Source organism: Schistocerca cancellata, chromosome 3 (genome assembly GCF_023864275.1).
Source record: "Schistocerca cancellata isolate TAMUIC-IGC-003103 chromosome 3, iqSchCanc2.1, whole genome shotgun sequence".
Classification (NCBI taxonomy): Eukaryota; Metazoa; Arthropoda; class Insecta; order Orthoptera; family Acrididae; genus Schistocerca; species Schistocerca cancellata.
The window spans coordinates 342,131,227-342,144,964 of record NC_064628.1 but is presented as its reverse complement, the minus strand read 5'-3'; the positions used below and the strand labels follow the sequence as shown (position 1 = coordinate 342,144,964).

Sequence of the window (13,738 nt, the reverse complement as noted above, 5' to 3'; positions counted from 1 at the left end):
CCTAACTAACCTAAGGACATCACACACATCCATGCCCGAGGCAGGATTCGAACCTGCGACCGTAGCAGTCGCGCGGTTCCCGACTGCGCGCCTAGAACCGATAGACCAGCGCGGCCGGCAAATTTCTTTGAAAGACATCATCTTTACGCCAGTGACTGTTATAAGTTTTTATTACACTATTGCAGTTTCGGCCTTAGGCCATTATCAAGTGCTGATATTATGGCTTTAAGCCATGTGAACGTAATGTAAGCTGACACATTTGTATGTCGTTGTCAATACTGTTAAATACACTCGTGACGTCACTAGTGTATTTAACAGTACTGACAACGACATACAAATGTGTCAGCTTACATCACGTTGACAGGGCTTGAAGCCATAATGTCAACACTTGATAATGGCCTAAGGCCGAAATTGCAATAGTGCAATAAAAACTTATAACAGTCACTGGGGTAAAGATAATGTCCTTCAGCCCTACTGTGTTCACTGCGGTTGCGTCTAACATGTACGCGGTCATCACCGTAGCACAAGCTGAACAGGACTCGTGCGGGACATTACTTGTTGGCACTCGGCACGCAAGTGGCGGCATTCAAGTGTATATTGCAGTCAGTGGTGTAGGTGGTTTATGGTCAGTGGAAGCCGGTGCAATGGCATGCGTGCTACCAGTACAGCCCTCAACAGACGACGTCGAACCGTCGACGCATATCTTCCACACGTGTTGCAGTGTTTCAGCGTTGAACGAACAGTGTGGACCAAGTTGTTCTATCGGTTACAGCCACGTGGACGAGATGTCGGGCTTCTTGCTCTGCGTTCACATCTCGTAGTTCAGTACCCCCTCTTCTGATCACTTGTTCCACACACGCATCACTGACGTTGCAGCTTCCTCTGTTTTTGCTGTAATGTCACAGCAGCAAAAACCCGTTTCCCGGAGACCAACCAATCTACCCGAGCTCAGTCACATGGTAATGATGCGCCCTTTGACGTCGTCGAAGATACTGGCACTTGCTTGAACGTTTCCATTTCATTTGGTGACTCCACACCAGCTGCGCCTAACATAACACTGATGTGTTTGGTCACACAAAAGAGGGCACTGCTTGTCTCAAGTATATGGGATGTTTCTGCACCCATAATCATTTGTTATGGTTTCACTGTTCTGCACACCCTCCGATTTTGGAGTGATTCAGAACATTCCTTCTGGGTGTCGCTGCATACACAAATAGTAGCGTAGTTCCTCGAAATCAGTTACATTGCGTTTGAAGCTATTTTGACTATTTTTCGACCGTGACTGACTCAAGAAATATGTAGAGGTTTTTTTTTTTTTAAATTACCGCTACCAGTCACAAACTTTGTCAACTATTGTATTACTTATTTATTTAGCGACTTGTTTCGAGGGTACTACCTCATCTTCAGGCTAAATGACATCACAAAAACAACTTTACAATAAGGTCATACTGATGTTACATAGCCTTTTCGTAAATGCCGTGGTCATCCTGTGGAAGAAGAGAAAACTTAGCAAGAGGCGATGTCACTTTGGAAGCTGGACTGATGTTTGCACGAAAATGTTTTGTAACGGTCACTCACTTTGTTCTTCTGCGGTGGCAGTCTCGTTGTGATGTGTTTCGGTGTTTCCATTTCCGTGGCTCTCTTTGTAACTGTTCACAAATTGTCACTAACATAGCAGTAACTTGGAAACACGATCACAAACAGTTGTCCACGCATTACAAAACTGTTTATGATCGTGTTTCCAAGTTACTGCTATGTTAGTGACAATTTGTGAACAGCGACCAAGAGAGCCACGGAAACGGAAACACCGCAACGCATCACAACGAGACTGCCACTCCAGAAGAACAAAGCGAGTGACCTTTACAAAACATTTTCGTGCAAACATCAGTCCAGCTTCCAAAGTGACATCGCCTCTTACTAAGTTTTCTCTTCTTCCACAGGATGACCACGGCATTTACGAAAAGACTATGTAACATCAGTATGACCTTATTGTAAAGTTGTTTTTGTAATGTTATTTAGCCTGAAGATGAGGTATAACCCTCGAAATATGTCGCTAAATAAATAAGTAATACAATATTTGACAAAGTTTGTGACTGGTAGCGGTAATTTTTTTTAAAAAAGAAATCTTTTACATAGTTACATTGACTGTTGCCTTTTTTATGAAAAACATCATATTCATTATTTGACCATACACGAATCGTCATGTTAATGCCGCTTACATGGTATGTCACGATACAAAATAAAAGTATCATGTAGGTTACCAAGAATTTTATACAAAGTTATTGACAGTCAAACGGAAAAAGCATTACCATTTAAAGAGTCTTGATGAATGATTGTCATACGATGAACTCGATAGTTCGTTGCCTCATACAGTGACTCAAACTTTTAAAACTCGTAGCCGAGTTCTAGTCTCCTTCGTGAAATGGAACATTCGTGCATAACTGATATGGCAGTAGGAGTAATGTAGTGTCATCGACCATCCGAAGACGTTGTACTGTCTGCAAAGCGATATCGCTCTCTACGTGGCAGGTGCCTGAGTCGGTCTAGTGAGCTGGGCGGTGCACAGAGCTGGTTTGTGAATACCAAGCGTGACGGTGCGAGAGGGGGACATTCGTACTGCGATGGCAGAGGGAGCGAGGGTGACCGAGAGTGCGGCGGGGCTGGCTGTGGTGCGGGGGACATGCCGACAGCGTGCTTCGCCACGCCCACCTTCTTACCTGTTCGTAATTCCTGATGAAATCGCGCAGCTCCTTCTCCTTGTCTTCCAACGTCCCGTACAGCTGCTTCATCTGGTTCAACAGGTCGAATTTCTCGGCTTTTAACCTCTTCCGGTCGGCCTTCAAAGCTGAAACATTCAAAGAAATCGCTGAGCCAGGTGACAAGCAATTGCACTATATTTAATTCTGAATCTACACAGATCACACGATGAGATTCGTTAAGGGCAGCGAAGAAAATTGTCCGTGTGATTGCCTACAGTGATTTAGGGAAACCATGGGAGATATGGATTTGGATGGCTGGATGAGGATTTGATTCACTACAGCATGGAAAGCGAATCCAGCGTCTTGCCACTATGCGACCTCAAAAATTTATTTACTCAACTATTTTGTTACTTTATTTATAGGCATACGTCTGTCAAAATTTAAAGCCCAGCGCCACAGAACCGCACAGGAGCCTAACAAAACGGCCTAGCCCGTTTATAAAGTGGAGATAAAAGCCTGCGGCGATGTGGACATTCGGGGAGCCGACAATAATAACTACTTTCTGGTTAAAGATAAAGAAAGGTGTCGATATACAGATTTTCGTGTGCTTTTGTACACTACTGGCCATTAAAATTGCTACACCAAGAAGAAATGCAGATGATAAACGGCTATTCATTCGACAAATATATTATACTAGAACTGACATGACATTTTCACTCAATTTGTGTGCACAGATCCTAAGAAATCAGTACCCAGAACAACCACCTCTGGCCGTAATAACGGCCTTGATACGCCTGGGCATTGAGTCAAACAGAGCTTGGATGGCGTGTACAGGTATAGCTGCCCGTGCAGCTTCAACACGATACTACAGTTCATCAAGAGTAGTGACTGGCGCATTGTGACGAGCCAGTTGCTGGGCCACCATTGATCAGACGTCTTAAATTGGTGAGAGATCTGGAGAATGTGCTGCCCGGGGCAGCAGTCGAACATTTTCTGTATCCAGAAAGGCCCGTACAGGACCTGCAACATGTGGTCGTGCACTATCCTGCTGAAATGTAGGGTTTCACAGGGTCGAATGAAGGGTAGAGCCACGGGTCGTAACGCATCTGAAATGTAGCGTCCACTGTTCAAAGTGCCGTCAGTGCGACCAAGAGGTGACCGAGACGTGTAACCAATGGCACACCATACCATCACGCCGGGTGATACGCCAGTATGGCGATGACGCCAGTATGGCGATGACGAATACACGCTTCCAATGTGCGATCACCATGATGCTGTAAACGGAACCTGGATTCATCCGAAAAAAAATGACGTTTTGCCATTCGTGCACCCAGTTTCGTCGTTGAGTGCACCATCGCAAGCGCTCCTGCCTGTGATGCAGCGTCAATGGTAACGGCATCCATGGTCTCCGTGCTGATAGTCCATGCTGCTGCAAATGTCGTCGATCTGTTCGTGCAGATGGTTGTTGTCTTACAAACGTCGCCATCTGTTGACTCAGGGATCAAGACGTGGCTGCACGATCCGTTACAGCCATCCGGATAAGATGCCTGTCATCTCGACTGCTAGTCATACGAGGCCGTTGGGATCTAGCACGATGTTCCGTATTACCCTCCTGAACCCACCGATTCCATATTCTACTAACATTGGATCTCGACCAACGCGAGCTGCAATGTCGCGATACGATAAACCGCAATCGCGATAGGCTACAATCCGACCTTTATCAAAGTCGGAAACGTGATGGAACGCATTTCTCCTCCTTACACGAGGCATCACAACAACGTTTCACCAGACAACGCCGGCCAACTGCTGTTTTTGTATGAGAAATCGGTTGGAAACTTTCCTCATGTCAGCACGTTGTAGGTGTCGCCACCGGCGCCAACCTTGCTTGAAAAGATAGTCATTTGCATGTCACAGCATCTTCTTCCTGTCAGTTAAATTTCGCGCCTGTAGCACATCATCTTCGTAGTGTAGCAATTTTAATAGCCAGTAGTGTATTACAAGCGACAAGCCGTGTGTCCTTCCGAAAGGGCCCCCGGGTCATTTTCTCTGAAGTATATATTTACAATTTTTGAAATGTGTAACTGTCGTCAGCGCAGACAAATACTGCTCGTCACGTCTTTCATGCGAAGCCCAGTGTCCACATCAAATTTAAAGAGGATTTTACATGATCATTCACTAGAGCGGTCCCAGATTAGCCTCGTGCGATATTTGTTTTATCGATATGTTTTAACAGGGACAGTAAAACACGAAGAGTAACCAGTACCCCGGCCGGGGCTGTGCGGCAGTGCTGCATTCCAATACCAGGGCGGTGCTGTTGCTGCTAGAGTATTGATTATTATTCGTGTTTTACTGTCCTTATTAATACATTTTGATATAACGAATATTAATTAGGCTAATTTGGTATCGTTCTACCGATTTGGAAGGTAAAATTCCGCTTTAAAAATAATTTTGTTTGTCATTGGAAACAAACCAACATTTTCCGTCTACAACGTGCGTCCCTTGAAAGTCATGATGAGCAATATTTGTTTGCGATGACTTCAGCTACACATTGAAAAAACGAAATCGTAAATATTTGAGAAAACACCAGGGAAAATGCGACTGACGTCTCTTAGGAAGGACGTCTTGTATAATAACGATTTTTATTGTTTGAGTTATTATTATTACCCAACCGAGGAGGAATACCGATAAATATTGAAATATTTTTGTATAATATTTTCTAAACAGTGGGAAGTCAAATGAAGTAGCATTACAAATTGTCGCCACATTATGCATTCTGTTAAATGTAGCCATGTTAGTTCAAAAATGGTTCAAATGGTTGTGAGCACTATGGGACTTAACATCTGAGGTCATCAGTCGCCTAGAACTTAGAACTACTTAAACCGAACCAACCTAAGGACATCACACATATCCATGCCCGAGGCAGGATTCGAACCTGCGACCGTAGCAGCAACGCGGTTCCGGACTGAAGCGCCTAGAACCGTTCGGCCACAACGGCCGGCAGCCATGTTAGTTGTACGTTCATTCAGCATAGTGTTAAATCATATTATTGTCTTACAGCTCTCAGTGTAATAAGTGTTGTATTGCATATTTATAAGTATTTTTAAGAGAAACGTTGATGGCACCACTGATCCAATAGAGAACATCGTTGTATATTGTGTGTTATACACCAACAGGAATGAGACCATGAAGCGAGGTTCCTTCGTAGCAGCTTTCAGCAATGACGAAAGTAGCCCCGTAATATAAACGAAACACGAGTGCCTCAGAAGTACGAGTAAGGCAGCTGCTGATACGATGGAAGCAGCATGCACGTGTAATTGTGCGAAAAATCAAGGAAGATCGCTATGTCACCATCTTTAACCCTTGCAGAAGTCAGTTAACTCGTCTACTGTCTCTAGGATAGTCCGCATTCAAGTACTTTAGTGGTATTCCTTCCCGAAACGGTAATAGTAATAACTTACAAGAATAATAGTCATTATTATGGATCGCTTGTAATGCGAAAACAGTCGAAAATCTTGAAGTTGACACTGCAGTTTAACCAGAAGGTAGTAATTTTTCCGGTATTCGCAGATCCATTGGCGGATATCGGCATCGCCACAGGTTTTATACGCAAAGTAGAAATTACTGCGGATATTCATAAAGCACGAGTAACTATGGAGTCAGCGTATAGCCAACATAAAACCAAAATAGCTACGTGACGCTGGTATAGTATAATTGATCTGTTTTCACGTATTTGTTTATTACTGATAGCAATGATGTTAAATTATTGTTGCTACAAACATAAATCGAAATTCATTAAAAGAGGAAACGTTAGTTTCGATACCGAAGTACCACAACTATGAAGAAGCGTTTTATGTATTGATTAATATCGAGCTGCAGCGATAAAGGTAAAGTCTGTGGCGCAAGCCCGTGACCGGGCTGTAGGAAGAGTGGAGCAGCCCTTCTATTCGCCACGGTGCCAGGAGGGGGAGGGGTAGCCCCCCTTCCCCCGGAAACCTTTTGACAGCAGGCTGAGTGGACTAGCCAGGGACCGGAACGAGCAAAAGTACCTGCTGCAAGCGTGATTAAACCCGGGACCATCGGGGCCAGAGTCTGGTGCTCTACCCGCTAGACCACCACAGCCGATACAATGAAATGAAGGTATAAAATCTTCTGAGATCATTTTTTTGGCTGTATCGCCATGTATCTATGAGATAAGCGCTAGATAAACCGATTAGTGCGGGAGTGTGCTGGTAGTCAGTCAGTTTAATGAAAAGACATTTCGAGCAATGTTCACACACATAAATCATTTTTGTATGGCAGTCTGAGTCATTTCCTTTGTATTATTCAGTTATCGAAACCATTGTTTTTATTTTACGCTAGCAAAGTTCTGATAACGTGGTGAATGATTATGCGCCATCAATGTTTTAGTTTCCCTAACGCTCAACAAAGCTTAAAAAGATTATACCAAAAGGTGAAAAAGGAAGTATTTAGTTCCCAAAAATATTTTTAAGTGTGATAAATCACTAATTTGCTGCTTGTCATGGCTTCAAATTCTAAGTTTATCCCGTCGCTTTCAAATTGATGTGCAAGGAAACTATCGCACGACCGCAGCAGCATAATTAAAAGCGAGGTTCGGCTATCGATTCTTCTTTCGATACAAAAAAGCCGCCGCGCGGGATTAGCCGAGCGGTCTCAGGCGCTGCAGTCATGGACTGTGCGGCTGGTCCCGGTGGAGGTTCGAGTCCTCCCTCGGGCATGGATGTGTGTGTAAGCTTAGGGACTGATGACCTTAGCAGTTAAGTCCCATAAGATTTCACACAGATTTGAACATTTGAACAAAAAAAGCCGTTATCTGAGCTGTGACACTTGTCGCAAACAAGAGAAATGCCCTTGCTTTAATATCTTCAAAGCTTGAAGCCAAGTTCACTCCAGACGTTGGGTGTAAATGTTACGGGGTGTGAATACAAAATCCAAAATCCAGTGTGCACCATTTATGTAACGGCGTTCAAAATCTGGACGGTGATAACGGGCAACCCTTTCACCGTGCCATGGTGGCTTTACTGATGGAGTCTGATTACCAGACTTGTAAAACACCTTCAAGGCGAAGTGTGGACACACCCCATTTTGACGTCCAGTAATAGGTGTCCGCATACTTTTGATCAGACAGTGTATGTTGGCGACAGAAGTTCCGTTCTGCGCATCTGAATGCTCACTCCGAAAATATTCCTATATCTTGCGGTTATCCGCTTCCACGCAGTCCACTTTCTTCAGTCACAACAAAATATTAGTCTTTTCCCGACGGAAAACGGATGCACCTGATTGCCTCCGTACTGCGGGCGTCTATGAAATGACTTGTGGCTGCGGTAGAGTGTATATAGCTGAAACCCCGAAATGAGAAGGACTGTTAAGGAACGTATGAAGGAACACGAACGCCACAAGCGGCTAAAACCTAAGTATAAATTCGGCGATAGCGGAACATCACGAGAACTGAGGCATTGACATCGATTTCAATAACGTACGTGAGCTGGATAGGGAAACCAACTTTGTACAAGAAAAACCCGAGAAGCGACTGAAATTTCTAAGAACACATGTAACTTCAATAGAGAGGAAGGCTATATAGGCTTCCGACATCGTGACTCCCCTCCATCAAGAAAGTGAATGCAAGGCCGCGGCGTGCGAGCAATACAAGCAACGACCTGGAAGCCACAATATTTTGGAGAAGCGCTCCCCCTCTCTAGCTCTGCCCGTTTCGCTTCTAGCGGGAAAAATCCCTTTCTAACCAACGACATTGGTCCACCAATGATAGTCACAAGAGTTTTAGGCGATAGCCCCCTTTTTCGGCTCTATCGCGAAAATACTTCTACCCAAGAGTTGTAAATTCAACCAACATTGAATTCAGTCATACAGAAATGACACTACTAAATAAGGGTTTGAAGCATAATATAAATCCAAGCATCAATCACAAAAACATAAAAGACACCATATGCTCCCTAAAGATAGCCAGTGACTTTGCAAAACTTAATGACACTGAACATAGAGTAATAGGCCACAAGTCTAATAAAATTATACAGAAACACATAACCACAAAAGCAACAAAAACAAACAACTTTGAAATAAATGTACTCCAGTCAATCAATAAGAAACTACAAAACCATAATGCCCTGGCAGTAAAATCTGATAAAGGTTCCACAGCAGTTATTATGTTTAAGAATGATTATATACACAAAACACTTGAATTCTTTGCAAACAACCACATACTGGAAGTCCAAGGTGACCCCACACCAAAGTTTCAAGCTAAAATAAGAAACTGCCTCAACAACAGTAACTTCCTTTTAACTAAGAATGAAGTACGAGACCTTATTGTGATGAACCCAACAGCCCTCAAACTCTGAGCACAACCAAAAGTCCATAAAACTAACACACCTATCAGGCCTATTGTGAACTCAATTAATAGCCCAGCCTACAAATTAATGAGAGAAGTAAGTGACATATTTTTAGAAAAGTACACATTTGAAAAATCATATGCCATAAAGAACAGCTATGAACTTATTCACAGTTTGAAAGATTTGACGGTACCACCTCAAGCCAAGTTTCTATTCCTAGATATTGATAACCTTTAAGCAGTATACCTGTAGTTGAAACAGTTGAGATAATAAGAATTAACCTATTGAGAAACAAGACAATGAGCAAACCAGAAATCATAGAACTTGTAGATGTACTTAATCTAGTGCTCTCACATAATTACTTCTCTTTTAACAATAAAATTTACAAGCAGGACCAAGGACTAGCAATGGGAAGCCCTCTCAGTGGCCTATTAGCTGAAATATTTATCAACCATATAGAAAATAAAATTCTAACACTAAATGATAACATCACAAGCAATGTTAAATTCTATAAGAGATATGTAGATGACACCCTCATTCTATTTGATGGCACAGAGGATGAAGTGACAAACCTTTTTAACAAATTCAATAGCCTACACAAATATATTCAATTCACCCTAGAACAGGAAGAAGACAACACCATACCTTTTCTTGACATAAAAATATCAATACAGACCCAAAAGGTAGCTTTCAATGTTTACAGAAAACCTACTGGCACTGTCACCAGTATACCAAAGTCCTCAACACATCCCTCCTCCCACAAAAAAGCTGCTTATAAATCAATGCTGTACAGAGCACACAAATTTCCACTTCAACATACAGAACTCCAACCAGAAAAAGAAACCATAACATATACTGCAATAAACAATGGATATGACCATTCTCTAATTAATAACATGTCACAACAGATAAAAAATAAACCGAACAAACAACATCAAACTACACTCACAACTGACAATACCCCAGCAGTAAAATATGTAAAAATACCATATCTTGGAATAGTGTCTGACAAATTAGCAAGACTATTCAAAAACACAGAAGTAAAAATTAGCTTCAGCACCAACGACAACCTAAGTAGGAAGCTTAATCACAATATTAAACCACCAGATACAAGTCTTGATGCATCTTGCATTTACAAAATTACCTGCAGCCAATGTAATAAATATTATATCGCGCAAACAGGCAGAAATTTCAGAACCCGATTTAAAGAATATTTAGACTGCTACAGGCTTGATAAATGTAACAAATCAGCAGTAGCTGGCACAGGCCACCCTTTGAAAATCGAAGACAACCTAGAAATTTTACACAAAATAGGAAAAAGTAAAAGAATGCATATCATGGAAGAAATGGAAATTTTCATACATAACACAAACCATGGAGATAACATTCTTAATGAAATAACCGTATTCAAAAACTCAAAATTCTTCAACAGTCGTAAGCCAGTTCTAGCTCAATAGATTCAAGAAATGTCAATGTAAATAATTGACTAGAACCAAGAATATCGATACGAAACCTCGATAATCGATACAGACTCACATGCTACAGTCCGCCATCTTGTGTTGAGTGTATAACATCGAAGCAATTTGTGCAGTGACAATCAGTGACAAAATATAATGTGCAATAGTGTAACGTCGATCAACAGCTCCGCCATTACACCAGTGATGCAAGTGAAGCAGCAAGATGATGTAACTGTAAGTGATCAACTGTCATATAAAAGCCTTTCACACTATTTTAGTAACACATAACTGATGCAAATCTATCTGCATCCGATACAGGCTGTGATATACATATTCAACAACAAAGAAGAAAACCAGCAGAAGACATCGCTGATTTTGATTTCTAGCAATACACTGCCCCCCTCCTTCCCCCCAAATGCCACACCAGCAGCTACAGTAAAAAACAATGGACCAAGTGTACTAGATTAATCTAGTTTAAGACTATTTTTAAGCAACATTTCTCTATGTATGTATGGATGTATGTATAAACGCCTGAAGATGTACAGAACATGTTTGAAACGTGTTGCATTATGTTACATTAAGCATAAAATAAAAAGTGACTGGTAGCAGAAACTTGAAACAAATAATTAATACTTCTTTTACTATCCAATGACGATGGCCCACCAACTGTAGCCACAATTTCTTTTTTTTTAATAATTTTTTTACCCAGTAATCCCACTTCTCTAGCACAAGCGCGAAAAAATTACTCTTTAAAAGGAGACACTGGTCTCTGACAGCACTCAGTCTAGAGTCACACAAGAGCCTGAAGTAGATCCCAGAAGAGGGGTGGAAACGTCGACCGTTTGAAGAAGTGAGACGCTGCATAACAACACGGAAGATTTTAACAGTACCTGCGAGCGCCTCGCGAGCGTGCCGCAGCTCCATGTCGAGCGCCTGGACGCGCAGCGACTCCTCGGCTCCACTGCCGCCGCCAGCTGGCGCGGCCGCCCCCGCCGCCCCCTCGGCGCCGGCCGCCGCCCCCGCAGCCGCCGCGCTGCTGGCCGCCCCCGCGCCCGCGGCCGTCAGGTCCCTGGAGGCGACCAGCATGCGCAGCTCGGCCACCTCGCACTTGAGACGCTCGTTCTCGAGCCGCAGCCGCATGGCGGCCGCCGGGTTGTTGACGGCGTCGCGCTCCGAGCAGCCGCCAGACTTGCCCTTGGGCCGCGAGCCGCCTCCCGGCACTGCGTCCGCGTCTGCACAGCGGGAGCGACCACTCTCTGTAAAGGGCCTGCAAACACGCTACGAGGCAAATCAAACTCACTGTCACTGCCAAATAGAGAGATATTCAAAAGGAAGCTCGTCGGTCTCAATTATACGTAACCAACCATATTCTTCAGATTCTACCTCGGCTGTTACAAGTATTTGCTTTATTGAAAACACACAGTTGGCTAATTTCAGCCTTACACTTCATTTGCAAGTGCTATCTACTATGAAAGCAGCACAAAGATACACCAGGTTTATGACTGGCTTACCGACATAAAAAAAATATATTCTACACTAAAGCGTCAAAGAAACTGGTATAGACATGCGTATTCAAATACAGAGATATGTAAACAGGCAGAATATGGCGCTGCTGTCGGCAACGCCTATATAAGACAACAAGTGTCTGGAGCAGTTGTTACATCGGTTACTACTGCTACGATGGCAGGTTATCAAGATTCGAGTTTGAACGTGGTGTTACAGTCGGTGCACGAGACATGGGACACACCATCTCCGAGGCAGTGATGAAGTAGCGAATTTCCCATACGACCATTTCACGGGTGTACAGTGAATATCAGGAACCCGGTAAACCATCAAATATCCGACGTCGCTGCGGCCAGAAAAAGATCCTGCAAGAACGGGAGCAACGACGACCGAAGAGAATCGTTCACTGAGACAGAAGTGCAACCCTTCTGCAAATTGCTGCAGGTTTCAATGGTGAGCATCAACAAGTGTCACCGTGCGAACCAGTCAACGAACAATTATCGATATGGGCTTTCGGAAGTATAGGCCCCTCTCGTGTACCATTGACGACTGCATGACACAAAGTTTAACGCCTCGCCTGGGCCCATCAACATAGACATTAGACTGTTGATGCCTGGAAATTTGCTGCCTGGTCGGACGAATCTCATCTCAAATTGTATCGAGCGGATGGACGTGTACGGGTATGGAAAAAACCTCATGAATCCATGGACCCTGTATGTCAGCAGGAAATTGTTCAAGCTGTTGGAGGTTCTGTAATGGTGTGGGGCATGTGCAATTGGAGCGATCTGGGACCCCTGATGTGTCTAGATACGACTCCGATAGCACACTACTATCTGATCATCTGCATCCATTCATGTCCATTGTGCATTCCGACGGACTTGGGCAATTCCAGCAGGACAATGCAACACTCCACACGTCCAGAATTACTACAGAGTGGCTCCAGGAACACTATTCTTTCTGAGTTTAAACATTTCCGCTGGCCACCAAACTCTCCTGACATGAATATTTCTTGGCATATCTGGGATCCCTTGCAACGTGCTGTTCAAAAGAGATGTTCAGCCCTTCATACTCTTACGGCGCGCGGGATTAGCCGAACGTTCTAAGGCGCTGCAGTCATGGCCTGTGCGGCTGATCCCGGCGGAGGTTCGAGTCCTCCCACGGGCATGGGTGTGTGTGTTTGTCCTTAGGATAATTTGGGTTAAGTAGTGTGTCAGCTTAGGGACTGATGACCTTAGCAGTTGAGTGCCATATGATTTCACACAGATTTTGCCGGCCGGGGTGGCCGAGTGGTTCTAGGTGCTACAGTCTGGAACCGAGCGACCGCTACGGTCGCAGACTCGAATCGGGCATGGATGTGTTTGATGTCCTTAGGTTAGTTAGGTTTAAGTAGTTCGAAGTTCTAGGGGACTGATGACCTCAGAAGTTAAGTCCCATAGTGCTCAGAGCCCTTTTACGAATTTACGGACAGCGCTGCAGGATTCATGGTATCAATTCCCTCCAGGAATACTTCAGACAGTAGTAGAGTCTATGCCACGTCTTGTTGCGGCACTTCTGCGTGCTCGCGGAGGCCCTACACGATATTAGGCAGGTGCTCCAGTTTCTTCTCTTCAGTGTAAGAGGGAAAAAGTATGCAACACGAAGCAATTATTCAATTGAGAAGGAAATCTGTAGATGTGACGTACATGTACAGACAAGCAAGTGATTACAATTTCAGAAA

At 43.7% G+C, this 13,738-nt stretch overlaps 1 protein-coding gene across 1 annotated transcript in view; it reads right to left on the bottom strand.

Moving 5' to 3' along the window:
• LOC126176298 (uncharacterized) overlaps positions 1-13,738 on the bottom strand; it is a 370,925-nt gene that overhangs the window by 208,002 nt on the left and 149,185 nt on the right. Inside the window, exons 5-6 of the mRNA XM_049923448.1 lie at positions 11,409-11,750; positions 2,718-2,845 (exon numbers count right to left, since the gene is read on the bottom strand). Coding sequence (XP_049779405.1) covers positions 2,718-2,845; positions 11,409-11,750 — 470 coding nt within the window. The remainder of the gene's footprint in view (positions 1-2,717; positions 2,846-11,408; positions 11,751-13,738) is intronic.